The following is a 14,036-nucleotide window of genomic DNA, read 5'->3' as shown; positions in this document are numbered from 1 at the left end:
ATAAAGAATTTGTATTTTATGTTTGTAAGTATGAATTGTATATTAATTTTTTGTTGACATTAATAAATTGAATTGAATTGAATTGAATTGAATTGAATTGAATTGAATTTAGAGTGGCCAGCCCGATCTCCGGATTTCAACCCTTGTGTTTTCTTCATATGGGGGTTATTGAAATCCCTTGTTTATGTCAACCGTCCAGAGGCCATACAAGATTTAAAGACCAATATCAGGAAAGAAATGGCTAACATAACACGTGCAATGCTGACAGGAGCCGTGACAATCGCCACAAATCGGTTTACTCAATGTATGGAGAATGGGGGGACGTCACCTATCTGATTTGATATTCAAATGTAATTGAAACAAAACTTTATACATGTGTCTACATTACAAAAAATGAATATAAACTTTCTGATCCATACAAAAAGTTTTATTTACTCTTGAAAAAAGGAAGTTTCGCTATCGCACTCTGTATAAGGTGGTACCTATCATTATATATGGTATTGTAAGGTGGAGGTATCACTTCGAAGAATTGAAATGAGAATGATGAACAATGAAAGGCTTTCCTCATAGAGTATCTAATCAAATATAATTCTTAATTCATGTATTGATTCAAGATACATAATTATTTATTTATTAAAATTAATGTAATTGCAATACTTTTACGAAGATCATGACTATCACTGTAAACTTTACACAGTCCTAATTTACATGTGGTCTCTAAAAAGAATAATAATAAACAATTTTTACTTTTAATTTAGGAAACTAAATAATTATGTCAATTTCTAAGTATACATGTCATTTAGGGCGAATTGTCACTTATCAGTATGAGTGAATGTGTAGACTGGTAGGTCTACAGTGAGAATAATATTCCCAGACCTTCTAGTTGGACTATTCTTATTTGCTCGGCCGGGCTGAATTGGATTAGCCTCATTAGAACGCATAGCAGTTATATTTTCACTCTACCAGTCACTGATTCTGATACTGAAATGTGTGAATTCAACTTCAGTATAAGTAAACTGTTCACTCACAGTTGAGCTGCTAGGATAAGCAGTTTCAGCCCGAAAATGAGATAAAAGCTGAATTTCTCACCAATGATAGAACCCTCCCAAAGGGTCACTCTGTCAGAAGTCTCAAGAAATCCGCCTGGAGCTTAAACCCCCCCCCCAGTCTACTTAAACAAGAAAAATGCAGGTAATCACGGGAAATCAATATTATCACTGTAATCAATCATCGGAAGAAGTTCTATTATATGACCCTCCCAAAGGGTCACACTGTGAAAAGTCTCAAGAAATTTCCCCCAGCCCACTTAAACATCAAAAATGCAGAAAATCAATATTATCACTCTAATCATTCATCGGAAGAAGTTCTATTATATGATCCTCCCAAAGGGTCACACTTTCAAAAGTCTCAAGAAATTTCCCTGTAGAAATTTCCCCCAGCCCACTTAAACATGAAAAATTCAGAAAACCAATATTAACACTGTAATCAGTCCAGGGGAAAGCTGCTGTTTGTCTCTATGCTGATGATGCAAACATCATCTTCTCGGGTGAATCCATTGAAGAGATTGAAGCAGCATCCGCTGTTGGCTTATATTCCATTAATAAATTTCTAAATAATAGGAATCTTCTTTTAAACGCCAGCAAGTCTATTGTAGTTCCTTTTTCTACAAGGCAAAGAATTAATCATTGGTGGCCCTAAAAGGGACCAAGGCAGGCTAGATGTTCAGTAGTCGTCGACTGGCGCGATACCACGCCGCGCGAGGGTCCCGGCAGGTCCGTCTGGTGCGAGAGCAGGCCGGCAGGGGCTCAAGTCAATGGTTCGCAGTCTCCACTCTGGTTCGCAGTCTCCACTCTGGTTTACCCGGGCTACGGAGAGGGCTGACCGGGTGATCTACTAGCCAGAGGTCGTGCCGAATCTCCGCCGGGAGGACCACCTCGACCAATCCTCGTTTAGAAGGGGCCTTTGGTCAAACCCCGGGCAGGCAGGGTCGTAGGCTTCCGCTGCACACACTCCGATGTCGGTTCGGCACCCAACCCGCGCATCCAGAACTGCGCGCCAGTTGTTAGGCTGGGGCGCTAAGTCTTGGGGCGCAGCTGGCGCGGCGGTGTACAGCCTCAGCCTCTCCTCCACCTGGCGAAGCCGACGTAGGGCCCCTCTTCTGGATTCGGCGGCCGGCTCGGTTCCTCCTAGGCATCGGCTGGGTAGTAGACAAGGAAGACACCTCAGGTTGCGGTTAGTCTCGCCGTGGTTCCCTCATTGGCCTGCTCGCTGCTCTGCTCCTGGTCTCGGTAGTGGTCTCGGCTGGTAGTGGTCTCTGGTAGTGGTCTCGGCTGGTGGTCTCTTCTGGCTCTTCAGTGGAAGGCTGCTAGTGAGCAAGTGCTATTGAGGGTAGCTGAGTAGCCCCCTTTTATTCACAGTCCCCGAGTTCACCTGCGCTGCTATTGGCCGGCGGTGCTCGGCCAATAGAAACGCAGGAACGGGTGGCGACGACTGAGGCGCACCCTGGTGGCGGGTGGGTCAACCACTCATTTGGTTGATGCGTGGCGTGGGGAGCAGAGCAGAGCGGCAGGCTGAAAGGTAGCGAACGCGAGGGAGGTATCAATTCCCCCCCCCCCGTTTGAGGTAGCCACGGCGAGAATTTATTGATTGCAAAAAACAAGATACAATGTTTACAAAATATACAAAAGTGCCATTGGGCGATAATTTTACAGAAGTGAGACCAGAAGGGTCTCCCCCAACAGGTGGGTTGTGGTCAATAATTACAGAAATAAGACCAGAAGGGTCTCCCCCAACAGGTGGGTTGTTATTCCAAGAGATGTTGCTGGTCGGTGGTTGGAGCCGGGCGTAGTTGAGTCTCGTACACCTTGATGGTCTCGTTGTCACAGGTGATCCAGTAGACAGCTCCTTGGTTGTGGGCGACCGTATATGGTCCCTTCCATCTGGGTGCTAGGCCCGCGTGGAATTTCTGAGCCTTGTTTGAGAGTTGATGATTCCGTGTGAGCACCTGGTCGCCGATCTGGTAACGAGGCTGTGTCTCGGCTATCGGGTCTCCCTTCCTATTGAGATAATTTTCTTGGTTCAACACGGCTTCCCGTTGGATTGCGGTTAGCGTGTGTAAACGCTGGTTAATATGGTCTTTTGTGTGGCTCCATTCCCCTGGCCGTGGAAGGGTTTGGCCAAACAGGATTTGACTGGGGCTGTATCTTGTTGCCGTGTTCTGTCGATTTCGCAGGGTGAATAGCATGGATGGTAGTTGGTTCTCCCATTCTTGGTGTTGTTCTTGTAGGCGGATCCGTAGTCCCTTCTTGAGTTCCTGGTTCCTTCTCTCGGTAGGGTTGGCTCGGGGGTGATAAATTGGCGTGGTGTAGTGTAAGACTCCCCATTTGAGGCAGAGTTCGTTCCATAGTTTCCCCGTAAACTGAGTGCCATTGTCGGAGAGTAGGATTTTTGGGTATCCCCATCTGGGAAACAGGTGCGTATCCATCGTGCGGCCAATCGTGTTGGCGTCACCGTGAGGCAGCGGGTAGGCTTCTATCCACCTGGAGAAAGAATCAGTGATGACCAATATGAATCGATTTCTTCGCTTGGAGAGTGGGTAGGGGCCCATCAGATCTAGACATACGGTTTCCCATGGTCTAGTAGACCATCGCGGTCGTTGCGTAGGTTCGTGATTCTGGTTGTACGCTTTTGAGCAGCTACACAGCAGGCAATTTTGTACATACGCGGTTATCTGCGCCTTCATACGGGGCCAAGTGTAGTATGTAGCGATGTTTCGGTAGGTTTCGGCGTAGCCTGGATGTCCCATTAGATTATCATCGTGATAGCGGAACAGTAGCCGGGTGCAAAAGTTGGGCGGTATGACTATTCGCCAACCGTCGCGTGTCTTCTTCTCCCAGAGTCGGTTGTGTAGGCGGTAACTGGTGAGGAATACTTGATCAGTTCCCGGTTGATCCTCCAATGGTCGGGGTTCGATCTCCATCCATCGTTGCACCTGCGCGTTGATCTGGTCGTCTGTGGCCTGTGCTTTCCGAATCTCTTCTAACAGTTCAGTTTCGGTTGCGATGCTTGCTAGCGTAGCGGGTTCACTGGTGACTGGCAGGATGTCGGGAGGCATGGTTCGTTCTAGTTGTTGACTGGTCTCCTCAACTTTTTCGTTGTCGGGTTGCCGTGACAGTGCGTCGGCGAACTGATTCTCTTTACCCGGGCAGTGTTCTAGGGTGAAGTCAAATTCTTGTAGGAGCAGGGCCCATCGAGTGAGTTTGGCGCGGCTGTCCTTTGCAGTTTGTAACCAGGTAATCACCTTATTGTCGGTACGGAGTATGAATGGCCTGCCTTCCAGGTAAGGGCGATATCGCTTTATTGCCCAGACAACCGCAAGGCACTCTTGTTCGTTACTGTGATACTGTTGTTCCATGTGGTTCAGCTTGGCACTGGCGTGCGATCACCTTATGGTCATTGTTGATTTCTTGGTATAGGACAGCCCCTATACCGACCTTGCTGGCGTCTGTCTGTAGGATGAAGGTCTTGGAGAAATCTGGTCGACAGAGTGGTTGGATGTTGGCGGTCAATGCTTGTAGGCGGCGGAAAGCTGTCTCTTCTGTTGGTGACCATTTCCATCGCATCTTCGTGCTAAGTAGCTCAGACAGAGGTGCACAAACGTCAGCGGCGTTGGGTAAAAATTCTCGTAGCCAGCCGACTACTCCGAGAAATTCTCGCAGTTTCTTTCTGGTGGTGGGTGGTTGGACAGAAGTCACAGCAAGGATAGCCTGCGGTTTTGCTTGGTTGCCCTCGGAGGTGATTATGTGACCAAGGTATTCAAGTTGCTTGCGGCTGATCTGGCATTTTGCTGCTGAGACAGAGAGATTGTATAGATTTAACCGTTCAAACACTTTGGCTAAGTGGAGTAAGTGTTCTTCCCAGGTATCCGAGTACACAATGATGTCGTCGAGATAAGCGTAGCAGAACTTGTCGACGTATCCACTCAGTACCTTGTTCATCATGGATTGGAAGCAGCTGGGTGCATTTCGTAGGCCGAAAGGCATGACCTTAAATTGTAGCTTTTCGCCGTAGGGAGTGGTGAAGGCCGTGTAAGGTCGAGACTGGGGTGCGAGTGGTACCTGCCAGTATCCCATCCATAGGTCGAGTGAGCTGAATATTTTTGAAGTTCCAGGCTTCGAATGACGTCCTGTAGGGTCATCTGCGGTGCCGTGGCTGGAACGGTGATGGAATTCAGCCATCGGTAATCGATGCAGAACCGTGATGTGCCGTCCTTCTTGGGGACAACGACGATTGGAGAGTTGTAAGGCGAATCACTGGCTTCTACCAGGTTGCGTTCCTTGAGGGCGGCAACTTCGGACTCGATAATTTGCAGTTTCTATTTGCGGTTGCTGTTGTGAGATGGTGACCCAGGTGACGACTGGTACTGGGTCATTCTTGATAGCCCGTGGAGGTGCGGCTGCTAGGTACCGTGGAGAGTCTCCGTCAGCCGAGAAGAGCGAGGGGTCTTCGGTGACGTTGGAAGGAGGCTTGGTGACGCTGGCAGGATCCACGGTGGCGTGACCAAGGAATGACTGGCTGGCCGGTTCGGTGACGGTTATCGCTTGTAGTTGGGGTGGTGACCTGCGAGGCCGGCGCTGCGGGTCTTGCACCTCATCGTTAGTGTAGTGGACTCCTACTTTCCGTGCTGGAGGGGTGGAGTCCGAGTCTCTCCAGTATCGCCGTTTCCCTGCCGTTTCTTCGCGAGTTCTGGGCAGTCGCGATGAAAATGCTTGGCTGGGCAGTAATGACACTGAGGAAGCTGGTTGTAGTTGAACCTCGGCGGCGGCTCTCGATGGGGTGGCCCTGCGGGTGCCGTAGGTTGAAGCGGCTTATATTTTGGTCGACTGTTGAGGTCGGTTTCCAGGTCGTTGGCGATCATGATCAGCTCTTCATAGTTCGTGGGACGAGCAGCTCGAACTAGGGTGCGAAGCTCGGAACTCAGCTGACCGATGAGCAGGGCAATCACCTCGTCTTCAGCCAGGTTGGTTCCTAAGCGCTGCTGTAGTTGGAGCTTCTGACGGATGAATCGCTCCACTGGCTGGTTCGGTTTGTGGGTGGTGCCATAAAATTCCGTGTGAGCGGCTGCGATTCTATGGGCTCTCGAGAAACGGGCCTGAAGTTGGTCACGGAACTGTTCCCAGGTGGTGACGAATTCTCCGTAGTCTCTCCACCAGGCGGCGGCGTCGTCTTGTAGTTGCGCTTTTAGAAACATGACCCAGGTATAGCTGGGAATGTGGTGACCCTGTAGCAGCTCGGTGCACTGTCGCATGAAGGTGATGGGGTCTTCATGGAGCTTGCCGCGGAAGAACGGTAGCAGGGTCGCTATGCTGGTCAGCTGGCTGAGGTTGCCGGTGTAGCTGACGGCTGGAGCCGGTAAGTTGGCCATGTTGCTGGTTGCGGTAGTGGCGTGACTAGAGGTTGACGGTGGAGCAGGCAGGTTGACGGTCAGCGCGCTGGGTTGCAGGGTGGTTGGTCGAGCAGGCTCGCTGGTGAAGGCGGGTGGCTGCATTGCCCCGGTTTCGCTGGTGGAAGCGGGCGGCTGCGTCGTGCTGCTGTCGGTTTGACCGGTGGTCTGTGCAGGCCAGCCGGCGAATGTATGCTGGCTGGTTGACTGCATCGAATCTTCGGTGGTCGTATCTCCACTGTCTCCGGCTCCGGTTCTAGTCGCTACCATGTTCAGGTGTTATGGGCGCCACTGGGAAATTGCCTGTTCCCAGACAGGTATTCTGAATTGAAAGATTCAGAGACACATTTTGTTGAAAGAAAATAAGTTTGAATTTTTTGTGTGAAAAATTCAAGACATACATTTAGATGAAAAATTTAAGACATACATTTAGTTGAAAATTTAGGTTGACATTTTGTTTGAAAAAAAAGTTTTGACAGTGGTAATGGGTTACTGTATCTCCATACAGTGAGTGGCCCCACGTTGGCAGGCGCCAATAATTGATATGGCGGAAGGTGTGGCTCGTTCATCATTTGGGCTAGTCAGTCGTGTCGAGCGAGGGGTTTGTTACCACTGTCTGAAAAAATGGCTTTTGGTGGCCCTGAAAAAGGCCCAAGTTTGTTGCTGGTGGCCCTGAAAAGGGACCAAGACTGTTGCTGGTGGCCCTAAAAGGGACCAAGGCAGGCTAGATGTTTAGTAGTCGTCGACTGGCGCGATACCACGCCGCGCGAGGGTCCCGGGCAGGTCCGTCTGGTGCGAGAGCAGGCCGGCAGGGGCTCAAGTCAATGGTTCGCAGTCTCCACTCTGGTTTACCCGGGCTACGGAGAGGGCTGACCGGGTGATCTACTAGCCAGAGGTCGTGCCGAATCTCCGCCGGGAGGACCTCCTCGACCACTTCCTCGTTTAGAAGGGGCCATCGGTCAAACCCCGGGCAGGCAGGGTCGTAGGCTTCTGCTGCAAACACTCCAATGTCGGTTCGGCACCCAACCCGCGCATCCAGAACCGCGCGCCAGTTGTTAGGCTGGGGCGCTAAGTCTTGGGGCGCAGCTGGCGCGGCGGTGTACAGCCTCAGCCTCTCCTCCACCTGGCGAAGCCGACGTAGGGCCCTCCTCTTCTGGATTCGGCGGCCGGCTCGGTTCCTCCTAGGCATCGGCTGGGTAGTAGACAAGGAAGACACCTCAGGTTGCGGTTAGTCTCGCCGTGGTTCCCTCATTGGCCTGCTCGCTGCTCTGCTCCTGGTCTCGGTAGTGGTCTCGGCTGGTAGTGGTCTCTGGTAGTGGTCTCGGCTGGTGGTCTCTTCTGGCTCTTCAGTGGAAGGCTGCTAGTGAGCAAGTGCTATCGAGGGTAGCTGAGTAGCCCCCTTTTATTCACAGTCCCCGAGTTCACCTGCGCTGCTATTGGCCGGCGGTGCTCGGCCAATAGAAACGCAGGAACGGGTGGCGGCGACTGAGGCGCACCCTAGTGGCGGGTGGGTCAACCACTCATTTGGTTGATGCGTGGCGTGGGGAGCAGAGCAGAGCGGCAGGCTGAAAGGTAGCGAACGCGAGGGAGGTATCATGATCCTCCCAAAGGGTCACACTTTCAAAAGTCTCAAGAAATTTCCCCCAGCCCACTTAAACATGAAAAATTCAGAAAACCAATATTATCACTGTAATCAGTCCAGGAGAAAGCTGCTGTTTGTCTCTATGCTGATGATGCAAACATCATCTTCTCGGGTGAATCCATTGAAGAGATTGAAGCAGCATCCGCTGTTGGCTTATATTCCATTAATAAATTTCTAAATAATAGGAATCTTCTTTTAAACGCCAGCAAGTCTATTGTAGTTCCTTTTTCTACAAGGCAAAGAATTAATCATTGGTCCCCAAATGTTGAAATAAATGGCGAAACCTTAGAACTAGTGGATGGCACAAAATTCTTAGGCCTTGATATTGATAGCAGCTTATCATGGGATAAACATGTTTCTCAGGTTGTAAAAAAGATATCCCCCGGCCTTTTTGCTTTGCGGCAATTGACAGATATCTGCAGTATACAGACAATGAAATCCCTGTACCACTCTTTAATACATTCTCATCTGGCATACGGACTTGCTATCTATGGAAGTACAACCAAGAGTAACCTTGATAAGATACTATTACAACAAAAAAGAGATCTCAGAATAATAATGAAGTTAAAAAGATTAGACTCAGTAAAACTCGTTTTTCCACAATTTGGAATCTTAACAATCTATGGGCAATATATTTTTGACGTAGTCATGTACTTTAAAAAATGCTCGTCAACAGGATCAAGAAACGAAACACATGGCTACAACACCAGATTTGGAAGGATCGAGGAGAGGCATAGATTGGATTTCTTTAAGAAAAAAAAACACTTTTTATGGGGAGAAAATTTTTCAATATACTTCCTAGAGAGTTGAAAGAAATAGAGGAGGTTGAATACCTACAAAAAAATTGAAGGAATATTTGGTGGGACTATCTCTATACTCTTTGCAGGAGTATGTCAATTTGACTGTAAGATTTTAGAATCTTGTTTTTTATCAGAATTTTTGACTTCTGTATGTGTAAAGGATGATTTTGTGACGATATTAATAATTCTTTTTGTAATTTGACACTGTTCAGATGTATTTTGTGCATTTTGATGAATAAAGAAATTTTCAATTCAATCATTCATCGGAAGAAGTTTTATTATATGTCATTCGATTTTTTACGTTATGGTCTAAAATATTAGCTATATTCATTTCCCAATAAAACCAATAGTTTTCTTGATAAAAAAATGAATGAATGAAGTTTTATTCTCAATAAGCTTAATACAAGAAAATGTAAAACAAATGCATATCAAAAACAAATAAACAAGTTTATAATAATATAAAGAACTGCATAGTAACGAATCACAAACCAAATTTAATATTACTTATTGAGAAAAATACAATCCAGCACGTAAGATGTAACTAACGGACCGCTGGAGGGAATTACTTTATACTATGTCAAAATTCAGGGTTTTTCCAATATTGCTTTCTAGTTAACTACGATTAACTTTTCAGCAAGTAATTTTATGTAAAATGGGTCAAATAATAAATGTAGCAACTATGTGTGTTTATTGAAAGTGATTGGTATGATTGCAGTTGATGAGTAGAGCGGCGCATCTGCACCTGTGTCCCTGGGAGACGTTCCCCTCCTCCCGCCAGCACATGGCCACCCCTCCCAAGCCCCCCCTCATCATGCACGACATGCAGCACATGGCCAAATTCGTATTCGACTTCTACATACAGCGAGTGCAGAACATGAAGGCTGCTTTTCACGTGAGTACTTTCATAACAAGTTGTATGTCATTTGAAGTGATCTCTCTTGAAAAATAATAATCTCTTTTATAAAAAAGTAAAGAATCGTCTTTTAGGCTACATGTACGGGATAGGACTTACACGGATGACACATCATCACTTCTGAACTACATAAACCTGAAATTTTGTATAACGATTCTTAATTTACCGAGGATGGACATAGGCTTATTTTTATTGCTTTTAATAAATTAAAATTTAACAATAAAAACTATCTTTTTTAATTTGTGATTCAAAGTTTACGTAACTATAAGAGCCCAACCAAACAGGGCTTCCTCCATGTGACTCCGTAGCTTAGTTTGGTAGCGAGCGTGGTTGATGAATCGAAGTTAGCTGGTTCGAGTCCTATCAAACTGACTTTTTTGCTGGGAATTTTCAACTCTTATGGAGATTATCCACTCAATTTTGAACAATAATGAATGATTAATCTATATTTTTATGTATTTTGGACATGAGGAGATTTCATTTTACAACATCAAATTCTCCCCTGTACAAAACACGGGTTGCATGCTAGCCTCTTATAGAATTTGGGAAGAAGTAAATAAGTTGATCAATGTCCAGAATGTGGTAGAATAATCGAAGAGAATAATACCTAAAATTCCATAAGTATTTCGGGTGGACTCGTTGAAAGCCGCCGATCCCCGCTGCTTAAAACAATCGTTGAGCCACGGGAAAGATTCTGAAAAATTCAAGTGCAACCTGAACACTCTGGCACTGGCACCAGACCTGACTCATTCCATTCATTTATTTTCATTTCATGAGAGAAATTAATTTTTTCTCATGGCTTGATTGTCTTCATATACAGAGTGGGTGAAAAGTCCGAGAACGGCTTAGTATCTTATACACAAAGGTAATTTGATGGTGGGTGTGATTGGGGATCCTACTCAAATTGAAAATACTACTTTACTATGACTTCAAAAATTTGGTCCGCTATCTTGGATCCGCCATATTGAATGCAACTTTGTTTTTTTTTGAATTGGAAGGTTGTCATGCGATACATGATTTCGATACGAAATTTCAAGAAAACAATAATGGTGAAAACCGCACATCGATATATCAAACCGTTCAGAAGATATTCACATTATTAATCAATACCACTTATCTATTTCATTTCTGATATGCATGATATTGATTAATAATGTGAATATCTTCTGAACGGTTTGAGATATCGATATGCGGTTTCCATCATTAATTTTTCCTTGAAATTTTGTATCGAAATCATGTATCGCATGACCACCTACCTATTTAAAAAAACAAAGTTGCATTTAATATGGCGGATCCAAGATGGCGGACCAAATTTTTGAAGTCATAGTAAAGTAGTATTTACAATTTGAGTAGGATTCCCGATCACACCCACCATTAAATTACCTTTGTGTATGAGATATGAAGCCGTTCTCGGACTTTTTTCTCTCCTCTCTGCTTTGAATAGTATTGATTAATAATGTGAATATCTTCTAAACGGTTCGAGATATCAATATGCGGTTTTCGTCATTTTTTTTCTTGAAATTTCGTATCGAAATCATGTATCGCATGACCACCTTCCTATTTAAAAAAATAGAGTTGCATTCAATATGGCGGATCCAAGATGGAGGACCAGATTTTCACAGTAAAGTAGTACTTTCAATTTGAGTAGGATCCCCAATTACACCCACTGTCAAATAACATTTGTGTATGAGATATTAAGCCGTTCTCGGACTTTTCACCCAGCCTGTATGATTCACAGAAATGTTGGCTTGCAATCTCTTGTCTTGCCAGTTCCAGACAACATTATAGAGAAACTTACTATTCCTTAACATACATATTTATAAAATTCGTCAACACGATTTATCAAAGTTGTTTAAATTCTATAGATGAATTAAATTAATTGAACAAATAAATAGATTCAGTGTCACCTATCAATGAACAATATTGATACTATTTTCAATTGTATTTGTAAATCGGATTTTATTGTAACAGAAACATAATAAAAATTCAGTGTCATTCATAAAGGGATTTTGCTCTTTCAAAACGTCATGATTGTAGTGGTCACTCGAATTGTATAAGTTATACATAGTAGTTTTCTCCCAATCTATAGACTATAATATTTAAAAATGTTGTATTATTAACTGATTATTGATGAATGATATGTTTTCAAATAGTAATTGATTTCCTAATTTTGATTAGGATGCTCAAAAGACGTGGCAGAAGCCGGGCACTCACAGCTCAATTGAGCCGCAAAGGAAGGTGCCCATCCACCCTGGAGGAGATACGGACAGTGAGAGTGACGATGAACAACAGCCCCAGCCCCAGCCCCAGCCCCAGTCCCAGCCCGTCAAAGTTTCCAACAAAAAATCAAAAAAACCTGTTCCAATGGAAACAAGCTCCTAATCACCCTCACACTGTGTCTAGTGTGTATTGGTGTTTTCAAATATGGTTGATATGCTATATTCGAACATTTTTCAATGAACACGAAAATTTTATCTCAAAAATGTATCCAAGTGATATACTACATTTTCAATAATTGCGATTGTTTTAGAACTGAATAAATACCATAGGCTACCTAATTATTTAGACGGCCAATTTTAAGTCAAATAAACTAGATCTTGAAATTTAGATTTATATTTTATTGTTTTTTTAAGATAGCAATACAAGTTTCCATTTTATATTTCCTCTATACTTTCTTTATTCTACATGAATACATGTAATTCTAAGAAAATTTGGTCATAGATTCAATTTTAGATTAACGCAATTGATATTTTGAAGAAGTTTTGATTCTTTTTCAGGCTGCTATGGAATCATGTAACTTCTTTCAAGATTTTATATTCGTGACGAATATAATAGTTTTTACAAAAACAAATTTAATACAGAATTAAATCATGTAGAATATTTTATTAAAAAATACTAAAAATGTAAGCAAGACTCGTAACTTGAAGTAAAGAGTGTATTTTGTGAATACTATGAGGTTGGTTCTGATTATTGTTAGCCTAAATCAACATTTTATTCTTTAAAAACCATAAATCTCAAGGCCCAATTCCAATTTACACAGAAGTGTCGTGGCGGTGACTTTTTTAACTCGTCATATAAGCGAAACGCCACTTCTGTCTGCATTGTATCAAATGTTTTTATAGGAGTGGTGAAGAAGTAACAAAAAGTCAGCGCCACGCTACTGTCAGGTGTAAATTGGGCCTAATGTTTTATAGCAAAATACACACGACTTCTTCCAAAACTAATTATTATTGTCTCATTGCAGAACTATTAATGTTATTATACTATTTTTACCAAAGTGCTTCCCTGAGTCACCCCAAAGTCAACTGCCACATCTTAGGCCCGCCGCAAAGTAGACCCACGCTAATCCACGAAAAGCAACCCACGCCGTGGGATGTTTTGTAAACCATTGCTATAGACTTATTCATAATCAATCAGCTGACAAGTGGATTATTCATTGCATGTATTATTATCATTACACAGATGTCTGGAGAATCCTAGCAATGGTTTACAAAACATCCTTGGGGCTCAAACCCCAAACGTCTGACAAGGAAACAAACTGAAGGTGATTTGTCAGAAAACTTCTAGTTATCTAAATTCTGGACCATGTCAACGCTGTAACTTGAATTCAATATATAATATATTAATAAATAATTCACAATATTAGTTTCTGTCAACGGAATCAAAGGATTTTTTAGGTCGAGGAACAGAAGCATCATCCGTTGATTCTTGTTCATTACTGAATTTTTTCAAATATGTCAAATAAATCATCTAATATATTTTTGTCTTTTCTGAAGCCATATTGGCAGAGACATAAAATGTTATTTCTATCAACATAATCTGCTCTTTCACTATTTTCTCAACAACTTTTGAGAAGACGCTTACCCACTTAGCAATGAGATAGGGCGGTAATTGTTATTGTAAAGTACACTAGTTCAATTAAAAACTTATTATTTTTATCACTGGATGAAATTAATCCAGCAATGAATTCGAGCCACATTTCAAATGATTGTAGACATAGTGTATTCAACAAATTTGATGTGTTCACACTAAAAAAACATTGATTGAAAAGTTGAATTATATATGAAATAATAAAAAAATTAATGGAATAATTGAATAGTTAGCACATGTGCAGAGATTAATATTATCTTCAGAGAAAATATTTTAACTTTCATAATAAATGAATTATTATAGCTTTTTATTTTCCCTGTAATAAGTTAAGCCCAGTTTAGAACAGGAGGAAATTAAATAGGTAATAAA

At 43.4% G+C, this 14,036-nt stretch overlaps 1 protein-coding gene across 1 annotated transcript in view; it reads left to right on the top strand.

Annotated features, from left to right (window-relative positions):
• The window catches only part of LOC111056539 (RNA helicase aquarius), a 110,220-nt gene extending 97,471 nt beyond the window's left edge, over nt 1–12,749 (top strand). The window contains exons 16-17 of the mRNA XM_039426929.1: nt 9,600–9,776; nt 11,976–12,749. Coding sequence (XP_039282863.1) covers nt 9,600–9,776; nt 11,976–12,179 — 381 coding nt within the window. The 3' untranslated portion in view covers nt 12,180–12,749. The remainder of the gene's footprint in view (nt 1–9,599; nt 9,777–11,975) is intronic.
• The last annotated feature ends 1,287 nt before the right edge of the window (nt 12,750–14,036 follow it).

Source organism: Nilaparvata lugens, chromosome 4 (assembly GCF_014356525.2).
Source record: "Nilaparvata lugens isolate BPH chromosome 4, ASM1435652v1, whole genome shotgun sequence".
Classification (NCBI taxonomy): domain Eukaryota; kingdom Metazoa; phylum Arthropoda; class Insecta; order Hemiptera; family Delphacidae; genus Nilaparvata; species Nilaparvata lugens.
Note: the sequence above shows the minus strand (reverse complement) of the source record. Positions and strands in the feature narration are given on the sequence as shown.